Raw genomic sequence first — 17,854 nt, 5'->3', positions numbered from 1 at the left:
TTTCTCCCCCTTTCCCAGCAATTGAGATATTTGCTACCCTGAATAGACTTAAAGAAGAACTAAACTCAAAGTCCCCCAAAACAAAAAAAAAAATACTTACCTTCAATTCCACAAGGCTGGCGATCAGTCCAGAGGTCTCTTCCATCGGGTCCTGTGTCATCCCGGCATCGATCATTGGGCCGGCGCTCCAGGCGCCGCCATCTTCTCCTCTTCTTCTGGGTTTTTGTACCTACAACACCCAACTTATGCGCAAAATGGGGTGATGTAAATGGGAAAAAAAATTGCTGTTCTCACTGCGCATGTGTAAGAATGGCAAAAGGCCCTTTGCGCTCCCATTCGTTCTCAATCGTCTATCGATTGAGAGTTAAGAGGCGGTGCTGCACCTTTTTTTTTTTTTCTTTTTTTTTTTTGTGTGTTGCATTAAAAAAATAAACAAACAAACAGAATTTTTACCTGGTCTACCTTTGTCTACCCTGTTATGTAAAGTGAAAATTCTGAGTTTCGGTATGCTTTAAGGGAAATTAGAGTTGAACGTGCCAGCAACTATTTGTAGGTGACTTCCAAGACAACAGAAGTTCATCTTTAAGGAGCCATTTGAACACAGCAGGGAGGGGGATAATTTATCCAGTGATTTAGATTATGTGTAAATTGTGTGCATGATTTATTAAGTTATGTAAACAGTGAGGTATAGATAGATTAGCTAGTGTAGTAGTAGTAGACTACTACTAGTGTAATAGTGTCTACTACTACTACTACTACTAGTGTAATAGTAGACTACTACTAGTAGACTACAAAAGGAAATAAAAAAAGAACAATAAAATTAAATGTTTAATTTTTTAATCCTAAACATTTTAAATAAGAAAAAAATATGGATTTTTCATTCTAATGTTTCCTTTACAGGGAGGTGGTTAACTTGAGGTTGTTAAACACATTCTTTGCTTCTGGTGCTGCTGACTACAGTAGGAGCAGGGTGTTGTGGAGTTCTGCTAGACTGTGTCTTTTGCTGATAGGAGGATTTGCTCATCAGGATTTTTGGATCAGTGACTGTCAGTCAATTTTGGGGTTTCCTTAAATACATTACATTTATTTTGCTAAGATGTTGTGTATCATAAACATATTTTTAAAAACCTTTTTATTGTTTTTGTTGCATTTTATTGCTGCTGATCTCCTTCAGCCACCTTCTGTCTTTATAGCATATACAGTAATGGCTTCATGTCATTTCTCGCAACGTTGGATTGTGCAACTTGTGTATAAATAGTAAATTAATTTCCAATGGTGACAAATTAACAGGGTGATAATAAGGAAGCGAAACTGTTAGAAAGCAGTTTTACTTAGTTTTACAGTAATATGAAAGCCTTAGTAGGATCAGCAGATTTATTTTCATGGAAGCAGCCATTTAAAAAAATATTGAAGATTACTTAAAATTCCAGTACCATGTAAAATTTTATGTGTATTATACTTTTTTTTAGTCAGTGGGCTTACATATACTTTAAATTTTATTTTTCAGTATATGTGCACTAAGTTCACTAAGTGGCACTATTAAAAAAATGTATATAAACAGTTGAATCAATTTCATTTTACATTTAGTGTCCTAAGGTGGCTGCACCTCAACCCTTTCAAGACTGAAGATGGAAGTTACATGTTTTTGGCAGTGTCCCACTAAATTTTCAAGTTTTGGGGTATTCAGTGCCACAGCCTTTTGCATGTAGACCTGGTAAAGGAATTATGGATACAGGGCATCTTTTTCTGGGAACCTGGTGAAATGAATTTCTCCATTTCTAAAGTATAGTATTAGTACTCGTATTTGTTCATTTGACATTTTTAGGCATAGGTGGTAGGGTTGTCAGAAGCTGTGAGAGTTGTTATATTTCAACAAAGTTAAAATAAAAAGTACGCTTGGGATATAATTTGTTCTGTATCATCACTAGGTACTGTACCCCACGGCACCAAGACTTTGATGATTTGGAGCGTAAATATTGGAAGAATTTGACTTTCATGTCTCCCATATATGGAGCAGATATCAGTGGATCTCTCTATGATAATGTAAGCAAATGGGTTTGCTTTTATTCAAACATATTTTGAAGAAGCTTTTGGTTTAATACTGATCTTTCAATTTTCATAGGACATCAATCTGTGGAACATTGCCAGTCTAAATACTTTACTAGACATGGTGGAGCATGAGTGTGGCATTATTATTGAAGGTGTTAATACACCCTACCTCTATTTTGGAATGTGGAAAACAACTTTTGCTTGGCACACTGAGGACATGGATCTCTACAGCGTTAACTATTTACACTTTGGTGAACCTAAATCATGGTAAGGTTAAATATTAGTGGTACCTGCTATAAGTCAGTTTGTAATTTACAACATGTCCAGGGTTCTGTGCTAAAATGTGGCTGTAGGTCCCAAACAACCTTCAGAGCAAGTGACCCATCTTAACCAACTCAAGTACAGAATACTTAAACCTCTAAAAAGAGGGAAAATATCACGTGATACATCTTATGGCATATGTTAGACCTAGTTTTTGAAATGGAGAACTCGAAATTTTGTTTTTTACTTTTTTATTACTTTTTTAAGGGACACTCTAGATCAGCTAAAGATTATTGAAGGAATTACCATACCACCAGATGCCTTTCTGGTACTCAAGCATTCCCAATGAACTAGGCATTAAAATTGTTAGAAAATTCTTAATTGAAAGAGATGTATCCACAGAGATGTATACAGCTTTTTATTGTTCATCCTCTCTAGAAACTACTTTGTGTTTGATTATTCCACCTACTTACAGAATCAGGGCGTAGCTTTGGACACCCAAGTGTGCCCCTACCTTTGCCAATCTGTATTTGGGTGGATGGGAGCGAGAGATCCTCTGCACAAGAGGATCTCTCTCCTTATATATAAATCTCTGCCCTTTATATAAATCTCTGTCCTTTTATGGAAGCATTTTATTGACAATATTTACGTCATTTGGACTGGTACAGTAGATGAATTACAAAAGTTTGTTAACCTCCTAGGCAGTTCATTTCTGTCTGGATTTATATGTCTAAAAGCGGTACATTGTCTTTCATGGAAATTTATTTTACATTGTTGGCCCGTAATTCTAAGGCATAACTCACAATATTTAATCCAATATTTAATCAATGTAATAATAACCTTTAAATAAAAAAACACAAAAATCTGTTAAAACAAGGGTGCATTAATATCAAAAGTACTGAAACCTGTAATATAACTGTATAGTAGCATATATATATATATATATATATATATATATATATATATATATATAAAATAAATTATAAAGATTATTTTGTATTGGATTCAATACAGGTATTTTGTATTGAATCCAATACAAAATAATATAAAATTCCTGCTACGCTCCCTCGCACGCACCAACGTCACCAGAACTGCGGGGTAACATCCGTGCAATCATCGGAGGACTAATCGAAAAGGAAAAGGATGCAACCATGGATGCGAGAATGGGATCGGACAGGCAGGACACTAGAGGATGCCAGGTGGACCAGGTAAGTCTTTATTTTTTTTAGCTACCCCAGTGTGGCTCAGGGTTACCGCTATCAGCTGTTTTTTTTTTTTTTCTTACTCTGAGCCACACTTGGGATTACTGCTCAGAAGGTTAATCTTCTCCAAAACAACTCTTTCAATCTAAGTTTTACAATGCAATTAAATTTTAATCAAACTCCGTTTTTGGACATAACAGTCATTAGGCAATCGGATAACTCCTTAGCCTCAACTCTTTACCGCAAGTTGACTGCGAGCAAACCTTTTCTTTATGCTACTAGTTCATATCCATTTTTTCTCATTTAGCGTATTCCTTATTCACAATACCTGCGGATTCGGAGAAAATGTTCCAATGGTATTGAATTTAAGATACAAGCCAAACACCTACAAAGAGGATACAGCAAAAAAAAAAAAAAACTCTGAAAAGAGCGTATGTAGCAAAACCAGACAAGATTTACTTTTTCCTCCAACTAACATTTCAAGTAAACAAAATCTAATTAGATTTCTTTTTCCCCTCTCACCATTGCTACTCTGACGACTTGGCACTCTATTAGGGATCACCTTTCTCTTAATTCCCTCTCCTCTCACCCCCTTGTTTGACAACCCGTCCTTCCTTTTTTGGATTAAACCAAACCAGGTTAGCGGGATTTAAGGGAAGGTTGGCCTTAAGCCAGGCAAGCCAGGCTCTTGGTTGACATCCATGCAATTATCGAATTTCTGTAAATCTGCATCTCTCACCCAATATACATTGGTCACTGACCGTGTTTGAGAAACTCTGTACTCATTCTGAACCCCATCAGCACCTGGTTTCCTTAATATATCAAATTCCTATTGGGCATTATGACTCCGCCACACCTAAATTTGTGCCTATATGGCATAGGGATTTGGGACATGAGATTGCAGACTCACATAAATCTTTGGTATGCATGTGGTTATACACAGGAAAAAAACTTCAAAATTCTGTCATGATGGTAAAAAATTCCTGTTTCTCTCCATCGTATGTTCTCTTCTGCTCCCAGGGTTTGCTGGAGATGCGGGATTGAGGAGGGGGACTACTTCCACATTTGGTGGTCGTGTCTGACTCTGCAACAGTTTTGGGGTGAGATATTTATTATTTGTTCAGATTTATATGGTGTTCCCCTGGCTTCCTCCCTGAAAATGGTTCTGCTCTCTATAATGCCTAAAACTCCTGGGATATATAAGAAAACTATACATTGTCATCTGTTGGCGGCTGTCTGCCAACTTATACTGCTATATTGGAAGCAGACCTTTGCCCCTTCCCTTGCCCTCTGGGTTGATAAGGTCAACGAATAGATAAATTTAGAGCATGTTCTGTCCTTTCCTCCCAGGTCCCAACCTCCTTTTACTCATTCATAATATTACCACACATGTTGCAAGAATAAGGCTCAAGTTGGGCTTCTACTTGTTATGTTGCAATCTTTATTGTTGGTCTTGAGATGTAAGCGTATTGACAAAGTGACCTGACCTGGACAATAATGTTATGTTTCAATCTAATTAATGCCTTTTGTTTTGTCTTTTTCCACTCTTGACCATTGTAATTGAGCCTTTGTATGTCCTTCGGTGTTTGTATTTTTGACACTTGCACTTGGTATCCTTACTGTACATTGTATTATATTTTTCTTGTAAACTCCAATAAATATATATATTTACCCATAAATTGGGATCGGATAAACCTCAAATGGTGTTTAAAAAGGCACCATCAATAGGAAACAAAATTGTTCGTAGTCACTTTGCCTCACGAACTTGTAGCCCTGAAAAAAATAAAATCTAACAACACCATGTATGACGTGTTCACAATGTAAACATATCTTACCCTTGAATTATACTAATAACCCAACAACCTTCCATCCTACTAATTGCAACTCAATGGGTATCATCTATATAGCCATTTGTAACTGCAGTAGTTTTTACATCGGCAAAACGAAAAGGCAATTTAAACGTAGAATTTTTTGAACACATCTATTTAATAGAAAATGGGAAGATAACAACACTCCTCAGTGGACATGTACAATTACAGTACAAATTCAGTGCTGATATGATTTATTTTACTTCCTTTTGAACATGTATCCCTTGATAGTCATGGTGGTGATTTGAACAAAATATTATTGCAAAAGGAATCCAGATGGATTTATACATTAAAAGCCACAACATTTCCTGGACTCAATGAAACTTTGAGTTTTTAACCCTTTTTGTGAATTTTTAAGAGTTTTTAACCCTTTTTGTGAATTCGAACAAGCTTTACAATTGTTTGTGTTCGATGCAAATATAACACTGTGTATCTCTCCATCTAAATTATTATGGCTTGATATCATTGTGTCATACCAGCTAAGATATTGTTAAATTATCACTCCAGCAATATATCAATACCTGTATTTATCACCAATGAATGTCTTAATAATACCCTTTTTAGTTTTTAAGGGGTTAAATTAAAAAAAAATAACATTCATGATTCTGCATCCTTTTGCAGTCTTAGCTGATGTCACCTAGTACTTCCATTGTTTCAGTTCATTTAGATGCTATTGTGTCAAAGCTCTCCCTTTTCTCCATAAATTCCATAATATAACTCTTTTCATACTTATTCTAGGCATATTGTAAAAAACAACATTGAATAACATACTGCTCTATTGTATTGTATATTAACTGTGATGTATCAACAATCCATGGTTATTAGAAATGGCAAGCACCCCTAATGATGGGACCTGTTGAGACATTGAGGCGATAATTCAATACCTCTCCAGCCACACGCAGAGCATGTCCTGCTTGTTTGCGTGGCTGAGCCGGCCTGCGCAAGTGCCTGGAATGCTTGTTTGCGTTCCAGAACCCCGTGACAGGACTTCCGCTGAACCTGGAAGTGAGGTCACTGCCGGTTTCAGTTTTCCGCCTAGAATACAAACCGGCTGACAGGTCCCCCCCTAGGACCTTGGTACTGGCATACATGCATAAACGGTAGGTAATTTAGTCTCTGATCTATGCAACTTGCAGATCTCTGAAAGGGACCTAGTGTTGTTCTATCTGGTGAGGCGCTGTATATTCAAACTTGGGCACGTCTGGATACAGCATGTAAGGTTTTCCAATATAGACACAGGTTAGTTTTAATATTTCCTATTTCTGCTAGGTATACTGATTTATTTGGTGAACATAAAACCTTCACTGCCACCAATGAAATTATCTAATATTTTTTGTTATGGACCTATGATGATTATTAGTATTATTATTATTATTAATATTATTATTATTATTATTATTATTATTATTATTATTATTATTAATAAGCAGTAATTATTGATATATATAGAGTCAACATATTACATAGTGTAATAGTGTACATTAAATAGGGGCAGCAAAAGACAGATATAAACACAGGAGAGGACCCTGCCCAGAAGAGTCTACAATCTAAAAGGGGAAGTAGCACATAATAAAAAAGGGGATAAGGATTAGTGGGTGAGTAGTAAGTATCTTTTAGACAAAAGAATATGTATGTGCGAGTTTGAAGAAATGGGTTTTAAGAACTTTTTTAAATGTGTAGAAAGTAGGAGCAAGCCGAATAGAATGAGGAAGAGAGTTCCAGAGGGTGGGGGCAGCCCTAGAAAAAAGTCACGATAACTCTGCCATCGACCTGGTCTGGGAGGTGGAAAAACAGGGCAGGAATTAAATAGGTGGGGAGTTGAGGAGGTTGTGGTCATAAAGGAGAAATGGTGGGGAGTTGAGGAGGTTGTGGTCATAAAGGAGAAATGGTGGGGAGTTGAGGAGGTTGTGGTCAGAAGGGGGAAATGGCAAGTGTCTAGGTGAGGTGTAGATTTTGAAAAATACCAGGTCTAATATGTGTCCAGCAATGTGTTTGGGGCTGTTTATGTTGTGTGAGTCCAAAGGATTAGGTAATGGAAAGCAGTTTTGCTGAGGAAGGATGGTTGGGGTAATGAACTGCAACATTAAAGTCACCGAGAATTAGGGCAGCATTCAAATGTGGATATCACAGAAATCGATAAGGAATTTTGTCTTCAAATACAGCATTGTATTAATACATGTTTAATTCCTCCCAGGATTTTTGTATATGAAATTGGGTAGCGTGTCTTCCTAAAAATGTAAAAACAAAAAAAAAAGCTCTTTTGTTACATTATAAGGAAAGCCCTGACGATGCACACCAAATATAGGGCATGCACAGAAGGAGGAGTCTTTTTTAATTTTCAATTTTATTTTTCTATTATTATTATTGGTCATCTGTAAAATGATGACCTCTGATATTATTCAATAACCATGATCCTTTAGTGTGAAACCAGATCTCAGGTCATTTAAATACCCCAAAAAAGCATTAATAGGATTTATATTACATATATTAATTATCTTTTGAATTATCAGATAGGGCCCAATGTTCAATTGCTAATACGCTCCAACAAAAGCCCTCAATATTTTGAATATATATTCGTTACCCATGAAACATAATATTTCATTGCTGATATATGCCCAAAGACATAGATCATATTGTGGTATATAGTCCACCAAAATATATAGTATCTTCTTCTGTATCCACAAAGGTAGGTTATGGAAATAGTTGGTCCAGAGGAAGGCAAAAAATCCCCGGTACAATTTGCTTCAACAGGAAAAAAATTTCTTCCTGATTCCATGAGGCAATTGGATGTTCCCTGGATCAACGGTCACTGCTATCTTTACTTTAAAGCTTTATTACCCAGTTATATTTTGTGCTTCTAGCAATCTATAGTAGTTGTTGAAACTACTTCCTGAGGGAGCCTATTCCACATTTTCACAGACCTTACAGTGAAGAATCCCTTCCTTATTCAGAGCTTAAACTTCTTTTCCTCCAGACGCAGAAAGTGCCCTCTTGTTCTTTGTAGTGATCTCAAAGTGAATACTTGGATTGAGAGTTCTCTATATGGACCATTTATATATTCATACAAGGTGATCATACGTCTTTCTTCTCAAGGGAGAATAGATTCATTTCAGCTAATCTCTCCTCATAGCTGAGCTCCTCCATTTCTTTTATTAGTTTAGTTGCCCTTCTCTACACTCTCTCCAATTCCACAATGTCCTTTTTGTGCCCAAAATTGGACTGCATATTCCAGATGTGGTCTGACAAATGCTGTGTACAGGGGCAGGATCATGTCTCCTTTGCTAGCTTTTGATATTGCAACTTGGCATTGTATGCTTTTATTAAGTCTATGATCCACCAGAACCCCCAGATCCTTTTCCATTCCTGACTGCCCCAAATGTATTCTCCCTAGACAGTATGAAGCATGCATGTTATTAGCCCACAAGTGCATAACTTTACATATCATTATTAAATGTTATTTGTCATTTGGCTACCCAATCAAACAGTACATCCAGGTCTGCTTGTAAATTAAAGACATCCTGTATGGACCTAATTCCATTATGTAAAAAAAAATAATAAAAATTACTGTTTTGGCGCGTTGAGGAACAGGAATGTCTTCTTTTGTATCATAAAAAGCTTGTGTATTTATTCAAAAATCTTCATAGAAAGCTTGTAAAAAAAAAAAGCTTGTGTATTTATTCAAAAATCTTCATAGAAAGCTACAGCAGTTCAATAAGAATACATAAGTGCAAATATGTGTGTGTGTGTGGTGACGCCCGATGGATGTGACCTCCCACAATATAGTTACAATGTGATATATACCATTCCATACATTCAAAAAAGGTCATACATACAGAAATACAGAACAAAAACAATATGCTAATACAACTTATATTTACAACTTATATATTGACCCTATTTGCATATTAAATGTCTGTGGGATACTGTGTCAAATGCTTTAGCAAAGTCCAAGTACACTATATCAACTGCTATTCCACTATCTACCTGTTTACTCCCTCATAAAAAGAGAGTAAATTTGTTTGACAACTTCTTTCTTGAAGCATGGCTTATAATATTTTCTAACAGAAACTCCTCTATGTGGTTCTTTATCAAACCCTCTAGGACATTTCCAGCTATGGATGTTAAAGTAACCAGTCTGTAGTTACCTGGTAAGGACTTTGCTCCCTTTTTGAGGATAGGAACCACATTGGCCTTATGTCAATTCATTGGTACGATGCCAGTGATTTAAAGAGTCTCTAAAAATTTGAAATAATGGCTTTGAAATAACTGAGCTCAACTCTTTGAAGAAACGTGGATGTAATCCATCGGGTCCTGGTGCTTTGTCAACCCAATTTTTGCCCAACTGTTTCTCAGTCATATTCATTTTGAGCCATTGTGACTCATTTAAGGCAGTGACATTGCTATTCTGAATTTGGACTTGAGCTCTGCCATTTTCCTTTGTGTGGACAATGCTAGAAAAAGTGTTTAGTAAATCTGCCTTTTCTTTATCCCCAGTTACCAACCCAGAGATATCCTTTAGGGGCTTACATGTTCAGATCTGATCTTTTTGCTATTAATATTTTTAAAACATTTTTTGATGTTGCCTTTCCTTTGCAATCTGTCTTTCATTTTGAAGTTTTGCACATTTTATCTCCTTTTTTACATCTTTTGTTATATTCTTTATAGTTTCAAACGATGAAGGTGATCCTTCATTTTTATATTTTTGTAATGCCCTTGTCTTGTTCTTTATAGCTTTTTTTTACATAGTCTCACATTTAGCTGTGAGCCACATAAGTTTTAACTTAAGCCTCTTAAACTTGTTACCCATTAGAATATGTTTTTCAATGTATTTGTGTAGAACAGACCTAAAACATTTTCATTTCTGTTCTGTGTTCTTTGAGGACAATATTCTCTCCCAGTCACAGTCACAGAGAGCCGCCCTTAATAATGGAAAATTTGCTCTCTTAACCGTCCTGGCAGTATGAATACTAAGTATTTTAAATGTAAAAGAGGGTACTTTTAAACATACTTAGTATTTTAAAATTTCCTGCCTGGTCCCACCTTCCAGCCGCATGGCCCCGCCCCCATGCTACACGCTCTTGAGCAGATGCCCGGTTGGCATCTGCTTTCCCTAGTCCCGCATCCCCAACGTTCACACGCCGGGGACGCAGATTCCGGCCGGGCATCGCCGGGTTATACAGATGTTTGACTCTGTCTTTACGAAAGAGAGTATAACCAGGAATATTGGCAGCCCAATCATGTGAAGAACAAAACCCAGATTCAGCAATACCAACTAAGTTATAATGCTCTTCATTCATTAAGGCTTCCAACTCCCCTATTTTTTTGCCAGACTTCTAGCATTGGTGAACAGGCTCTTTAACCATTTCAGCATTTACCAGCACTGTTTGCCAAATCATTTTGGTTTTCAGTACAAATAGTACTGCGCAATCCAATGTTTGTGTGTAACATGGGAATCTCATTATTCTTATACATACCCTCCCCCCCCCCAACTATCCCCAATCCACCCTCCACTAAGGGTTGACCCCTGTCTGACCTTTCTGACCTTTCTGCCACCTTATTTAATTGTCCCACCCCCCTCTGTCCTAGTTTAAACATCTCTTGGCCATTTCTCAAAATTTTCCCCTAGCACAGCAGACCCCCTTTCATTTAGGTGCAAACCATCTCTGGCATGTAGGTTGTACCCCAATGAAAAGTCAGCCCAGTGCTCTAAGAACCCAAACCTTTCCCTATTACACCAGGACCAGGACCAGCTCCTTCTGCCTTTCCTAACGCAAATGAGTCATAAAGCATTATGTCGTGTTGCTAATTTACATCCAAGATAATGGATCATATTGAGGTAAATATTCATCAACCATTAACTTCCCTGGGGGTATTCCTGATTGTGGCTCGGGGTAAATGTTCAGTACTAAAACCGGTAACCCCGAGCCACACTTGGAGTGGTATTGTAAAGCACTCACCTGGTCCTAACGAACCTGTAGCATCCTCCGGTGATGCCTGTCCAGCATCTGTGTCCCCTGGCCTCGCGTCCCGGCGTGATCAATGTGTGAGCATGCGGCAATTGTGGAGCTGTGACCTGGCGGGAAATTTAAACAGACTGTACTGCTTTGACATGCAAAAATGCTGTCATAATTAGACTGCCAGGAAGGAAATAATATATCACGTACATACAAAAAGCTATATTATAATGTTGGATACATTTCTCAATATTAGAATTTAATGTAATATTACAGGTCTCCATTTTGATTAGGTGCAGTATTCTAGGGTAATCAGATATAATATACCAAGTTATTTATGTTTGCCAAAGAGCCGTTACTGTTATTTGTGTTTAATGCATTAGATGTTTATAAGGAGATATTGTATGCTAAATTCAATTCATTTTCATGCGTCAGAGAGGTAAATGGGTAACTGAGGCATAAGTATGGGTTTTCACATATGTTGTTGGATGCAAATCTATTGTAGCAATATACTAATGTATCCATAGTTATACATCAAAGTTCATATCTTTTTTAGGTTTAAATTTTAGGAAGGATTTGTAACATATTACATTATTTAACCCTAGATGATTTGTAGAATTCAAGGAAAAGCCCTTTTTAACTTCCTTCTGTATGAGTTTCATGTCTGTGTCTCCCCCTCTGAAGTTTGAAGGCACTACATCTAATTCTGAAAATTCTTTGTATCTAGTGTTATGCAGTTGAGGAATACTGGTGCCTGGGACCAGGACAGAATATTCAATTCGTAATTCTGGTATCCACCCCTGTAAGAATAACTATAAATAATGTAGCGCCAAAGATTGGGGTTTTTAGTTTAAGTTTATTTACCACAATTTAAATACAGTTAAAATTCAAAATGTATTACACATATGAAAAAAATATTAACAATTTTAACCTATAAAAGAGTTAAAATATCAGTGCAATAGAGGCAGGTAAATACATAGTTTTTTGATACACAGTTTACATAAATTGAATAGTTTACCTTCATACATAATTATTATATATAGGATATTTACACTTGGTAACACGTTTCACAGAGCCTTCTCTGCTTTATCAAACCAGAAACTATGTTAGATAAATGAAGTACATAGGTTTCCTCTGAATGTATAGGAATATAATGGATAAAACTTTACTATGATTACAATTTTCAAAATAATCAAAATATGTACAGATAGTCCCCGAGTTAAGGACATCTGACATACGTATGACTCCTAGATACGAACAGGGCTTCCCTGCTTGTTCTGTGCAGGACAGAGGTTTGATGGGGGGAGGGCACTGTTCACATGACTTGCAGAAGTCTTTTGCTGTTCTTCAACCTCTCTCTATAATTTTTTAATGATCAGGACAAACCATGCAGTTGGTTATTTTTGCATATCAAAGCACAGCTTGCTCCAGAAGTTAATAAATGTCTAGGCTTCATAAAGTTTTTTTTTTTTTTGCTTTGTTTGTGAATAACTCAAAGTGAGGATTTTATACAGTGACAGTGACACCATGCTGCCAAAAAATTTGTTGAGACAAACATCTGTCCTAATTTTCTTTTTTAAAATGTTCCGACTTACAAACAAATTCAACTTAAGAACACACCTACAGTACCTATCTCTTATGTAACCCGTAGTCACCTGTTTAAACAAGTAAATATATAGTGTAGGCAAAAAACAAGAAAGCAAAACAATTATGTTTGATAGGAGATTACTTATAACTAGCCTGTTTGCAAAAACTTACAGACTGTGAGATGTAATTATAATTGGTACCTCCTTAAGAGAAGCTGCAGATTTTCCTGAAGGAGATATGATGGTAATGCCCTTTCTTAGTGAAACAAACACCAAACCATATAACAAAATATATATGGAAGTGTGTGAGAGGTTCCTGGTTTAGATCTTGATGTTCTAAGAGGAAAAATATATGTGTGTGCAATTACTAACAACATTATACAAAAAAAATATATGAATATAAATAAATTATGGAATCCTTATCAGTGTTGTTTATCACTATTCATGAAGCAAAAGGGTAAAAATCTTTTGGAAAATGAAGACCACATGATGTATCCAATCTAGTGGTCAAAAGCAGCTGCCATAATAAACCTACATTGTGATGACTGGATCCTAATCACCTGTGTTCCCCCAATGATGATAACTGATGATATGTGTTAATGAATATAATGGGCTTTACTTGTAGATCCTATAGACCTCCAAATAAAATGACAGAAAAGGTTCCACTATCTTGAGGTGGTTGCCCATATCAAAAAAATTATATCTTGATTTAAATGAGGAGAAACTAAAAATAGATACAGCTCCATCATTTATTTTTCCATATATTTGGAAGGAAAACTGGTGAACATTTAACAATAAATAATCCAAAAATCCATTTGCAGTGATATGTAACATATTTTATATATATATATATATATATATATATATATAAAATAATAAAGCAAATAACAAAATACAAAAAAAACATATTATATTTTAGTACATATAACAGAAAAATTACATTGAATTGAAATTTTAAGTGATAAACATACTCAATACACACTCAAAAATCACATGTATAAAAAATATAGATACCAACAGGAAGTCAAACATGTATATAGATAACATAGAAATATTATATTTAGCACCAAAACATTGTATTTATATAAAGTTTCTAAGAGACCTTTCTTTCAACAAATTCAACAAATTTCGTATTATTAAACAATATAAAGATTACAAAAAAGGTTTAAAGGTAATTTGTTTGTTCAGGTCAGGATATATGTTAGCTTTTGGGATAAAGATCCATCTAGATTCCTTTTTTGCAATAATTCGTAGTTGCCACTACTGGGATTTGGTTGTATGTGTTCCATTGCCATGAACCATACACCCTCTGAAGTAGATGTATGACACTTTGTGAAATGTTGTCCTACCGGGGATGGTAGGTTTGAATTTTTCCTGTCAAATACAAATTCTCTTTTTGAATGTAGGAAATTTCTTACTTAAAACACACCACGTTCACAAGTAAGGACATACATGATGCCTGTTGAATTGCAATTAATATATTTTGTATAACTACTGCATGGAGATTGCAGGTTCTCACCTGCGGATACTTCGGTTTACTCCCACATCCCAAAAAACATGCAGTTAGGTTAATTGGCTACCCCCCAAAATTTACCTTAGACTGTATTAAAGAAATATGACTGAGATTGGGACGTTAAATTGTGAGCTCCTCTGAGGGACAGCTAGTGACATTACTGTGGAATTTGTACAGTGCTGCGCAACTGATGGTAATACTGTCTACTCATACTGTATAATAATAACTTACAAGGAAAATTTTCAGGAATACTAATAGTTATTGATTTGCACTTGTAATTTTTTGTTACATAGTAGGTTAGGTAGAAAAAAGACACAAGTCCATCAAGTTCAATCACTAGGGAAATAAACAAATTACAGATATAAAACCCTATAAGACATAGTTGGTCCCTGGTACAATTTGCTTCAGCAGGGGAAAAAATATCTTTCCTGATTCCATGAGGCAATCAGATGTTCCCTGGATCAATAGTCTCTTATCTTTACTTTAAAACCTTATACCCAGTTATATTATGTGCTTCTAGAAAAACTAATTGCTGAAACTACTTCCTGAGGGAGCCGATTCCACATTTTCACAGACCTTACCTTGAAGAATCCCTTCCTTATCCGGAGCTTAAACTTCTTTTCCTCCAGATGCAAAGAGTGCCCTCTTGTTCTTTGTAATGATCAAAGTGAATAATAGGGAAGAGTGTTCTCAAAATTGACCTTTTATATATTTAAACAGGGTGATCATATTCTCCCTAAAACGTCTCTTCTCAAGGGAGACTAGAATCAGTTCAGCTAATCTCTCCTCATAGCTTAGCTCCTCCATTCCTTTTATTAGTTTAGTTGCCCTTCTTTGCATTCTCCAATTTCACAATGTCCTTTTTCTTTAGATGCCCTTCTCTGCACTCTCCCATTTCACAATGTCCTTTTTGTGAAGTGGAGCCCAAAACTGGACTGCATATTCCAGATGTGGTCTGACAAATGCTTTGTACAGGGGCAGGTATATGTCTCCATCTCTGCAGTCTATTGCTCTTTTACTACAAGAAAGTACTTTACTAGCTTTAGATATTGCAGCTTGGCATTGCATGCTGTTATTAAGTTTATGATCTACCATAACCCCCAGATCCTGTTCCATTTCTTACTTCTCAAATATGTATTCCTCCTAGACAGTATGAAGCATGCAAATTGTTAGCCCTCAAGTGCATACCTTTACATTTATCTATATTAAATGTCATTTGCCACTTGGCTGCCCAATCAAACAGTATATCCAGGTCTGCTTGTAGATTATAGACATCCTGTATGGACCTAATTTCATTACATAGTTTGGTGTCATCTGCAAACACAGAAATGGTACTTTTAATCCCAAACTCTATATATTTATAAAGATGTTAAACAGTAAAGCTCCCAACACTGAACCCTGGGGTACCTCACTAAAAACCTTAGACCGTCCAGAGTATGAATCATTAATTACAGCTCTCTGGATGTGGTTTTTAAGCCAGTTCCCTATCCATTTACAGATTGATTTTTCTAAACCTTTTGACCTAACTTGCATAACCGTCTGTGGGGTACTGTATCAAATGCTTTAGCAAAGTCCAAGTACACTATATCAACTGCTATTCCACTGTCTACCTGTGTATTATTATTATTATTATTATTAATAAACAGGATTTATATAGCGCCAACATATCACGCAACGCTGTACAATAAATAGGGACTTCCTTATAAAAAGAGAGCAAATTTGTTTGACAACTTCGGTCTTTCTTGAAGCCATGCTGATTATCACTTATAATATTATTTTCCTGCAGAAACTCCCCTATGTGTTTTTTTGTCAAACTTTCTAGGACCTTTTCAACTATGGACGTTAAACGAACCAGTTTGTAGTTACCTGGTAATGACTTTGCTCCCTTTTTGAGGATAGGAACCACATTGGCCTTACGCCAGTACATCGGGACCAGGCCAGTGACTAAAGAGTTCCTAAAAATTAAAAATAATGGCTTTGAAATAACCCAGCTCAGCTCTTTGAGGACACGTAGATGTAATCCATCAGGTCCTGGTGCTTTGTCAACCATAATTTTGCCTGTTTCTCAATCATATCAATTTTGTGCCATTGTCAATTTAAGGCAGTGACATTGCTGTTATGAACTTGGACTTTTTTCCTTTGTGTACAAAGAACTAAAAAAAGTGTTTAGTAAATCCACCTTTTCTTTATCCCCAGTTAATAACCCAGGGACATCTTTATGGGGCCTACATGCTCAGACCCGATCTTTTTACTATTATTATATTAAAAAAAAATTGGGATTTGCCTTTCCTTTGCATTCTGTCTTTCATTTTGAAGTTTTGCACATTTTATCTCCTTTTTACATCTTTTGTTATATTCTTTATAGTTTTCAAACAATGAAAGTGCTCCTTAATTTTTATATTTTTGGAATGCCCTTTTTGTTTGTTCCTTATGGTTTTTTTTAACAACAGCTGTGAGCCACATAGGTTTTAATTTTAGCCTCTTAAAATTATTACCATTTGGAAAATATATTTTTCAGTTTGCTTTTGTAGAACAGACTTGAAACATTCCCTTTTCTGTTCTGTGTTCTTTGGGGACAGTATTGTCTCCCAAGTCCAAGTCACAGAGAGCCCCCCTTAATAATAGAAAATGCACTCTCCTAAAGTTAAATGTTTTTATCTTTTCTGTTTTTGCTTCTTGTTTACAACTTACATTAAATGAAATCATATTATGGTCACTGCTACCCAGATTCTTTTAAATATGCACATCATTTGTTATAAGCTCTGCATTGATAGAAAGAACTAGGTCCAGAAGAGTATCATTTCTAGTTGGGGCTTCTATAAATTGTATTATACAAATATCTTGTATTAAATTCACAAGTTTCCTCCCTTTTACTGTTCCTGTAGTGCCACCAGTTACTCCAGTCAATGTCAGGGTAGTTGTAATCTCCCATGATTAAAACACTTGCACATTTTTCTGCTTTTTCTATCTATCTTCACTCATTAAGGCTTCCAACTCCCCTATTTTGTTTGCTACACTTCTAGCCTTGTGAACAGGCTCTTTAAACCATTTCTGCATTTACCACCATTGTTTGCCAAATTGTTTTGATTTTCATTACAACTAGTACTGCACAATCGAATGTTTGTAACATGGGAAGCTCCATACATTTATCCATAACCCTCCCCCCAACTATCCCCAATCCACCCTTCACTAGTGGCTGACCCCTGACTAACCTTTCTGCCACCTTATTTATTTGTCCCACCCCCCGTCCTAGTTTAAATATTCCTCCACCATTCCCCTAAATCTGTTCCCTAGCACAGCAGACCCCCTTTTATTTAGGTGCAAGCCATCTCTGGCCTACAGGTTGTACCTGTAGTATTACTGTGAATGTGAAATTGGAGATCAGGATAAAAGCTGGGCATCTCATATGTGCTGTCAGGTG

At 36.1% G+C, this 17,854-nt stretch overlaps 1 protein-coding gene across 11 annotated transcripts in view; it reads left to right on the top strand.

Annotated features, from left to right (window-relative positions):
• Window positions 1–17,854, top strand: part of KDM4B (lysine demethylase 4B) — a 189,640-nt gene that overhangs the window by 15,787 nt on the left and 155,999 nt on the right. For 10 of the 11 annotated variants that reach the window (XR_011919846.1, XR_011919848.1, XM_072404900.1 and 7 more), the window contains 2 exons: window positions 1,929–2,043; window positions 2,123–2,316. Coding sequence is in view for 8 of the 11 variants with exons in the window: in XM_072404900.1 (XP_072261001.1) it covers window positions 1,929–2,043; window positions 2,123–2,316 (309 nt within the window). In the remaining 3 variants the exon portion in view is untranslated. Of the gene's footprint in view, window positions 1–1,928; window positions 2,044–2,122; window positions 2,317–4,532; window positions 4,613–17,854 lie in introns of all 11 variants that reach the window. The other variant, XR_011919847.1, reaches the window with a different exon arrangement.

Source organism: Pyxicephalus adspersus, chromosome 3 (assembly GCF_032062135.1).
Source record: "Pyxicephalus adspersus chromosome 3, UCB_Pads_2.0, whole genome shotgun sequence".
In the NCBI taxonomy this organism is placed as follows: domain Eukaryota; kingdom Metazoa; phylum Chordata; class Amphibia; order Anura; family Pyxicephalidae; genus Pyxicephalus; species Pyxicephalus adspersus.
The sequence above is the reverse complement of the archived record's forward strand: the minus strand, read 5'-3'. Positions and strand labels throughout refer to the sequence as shown.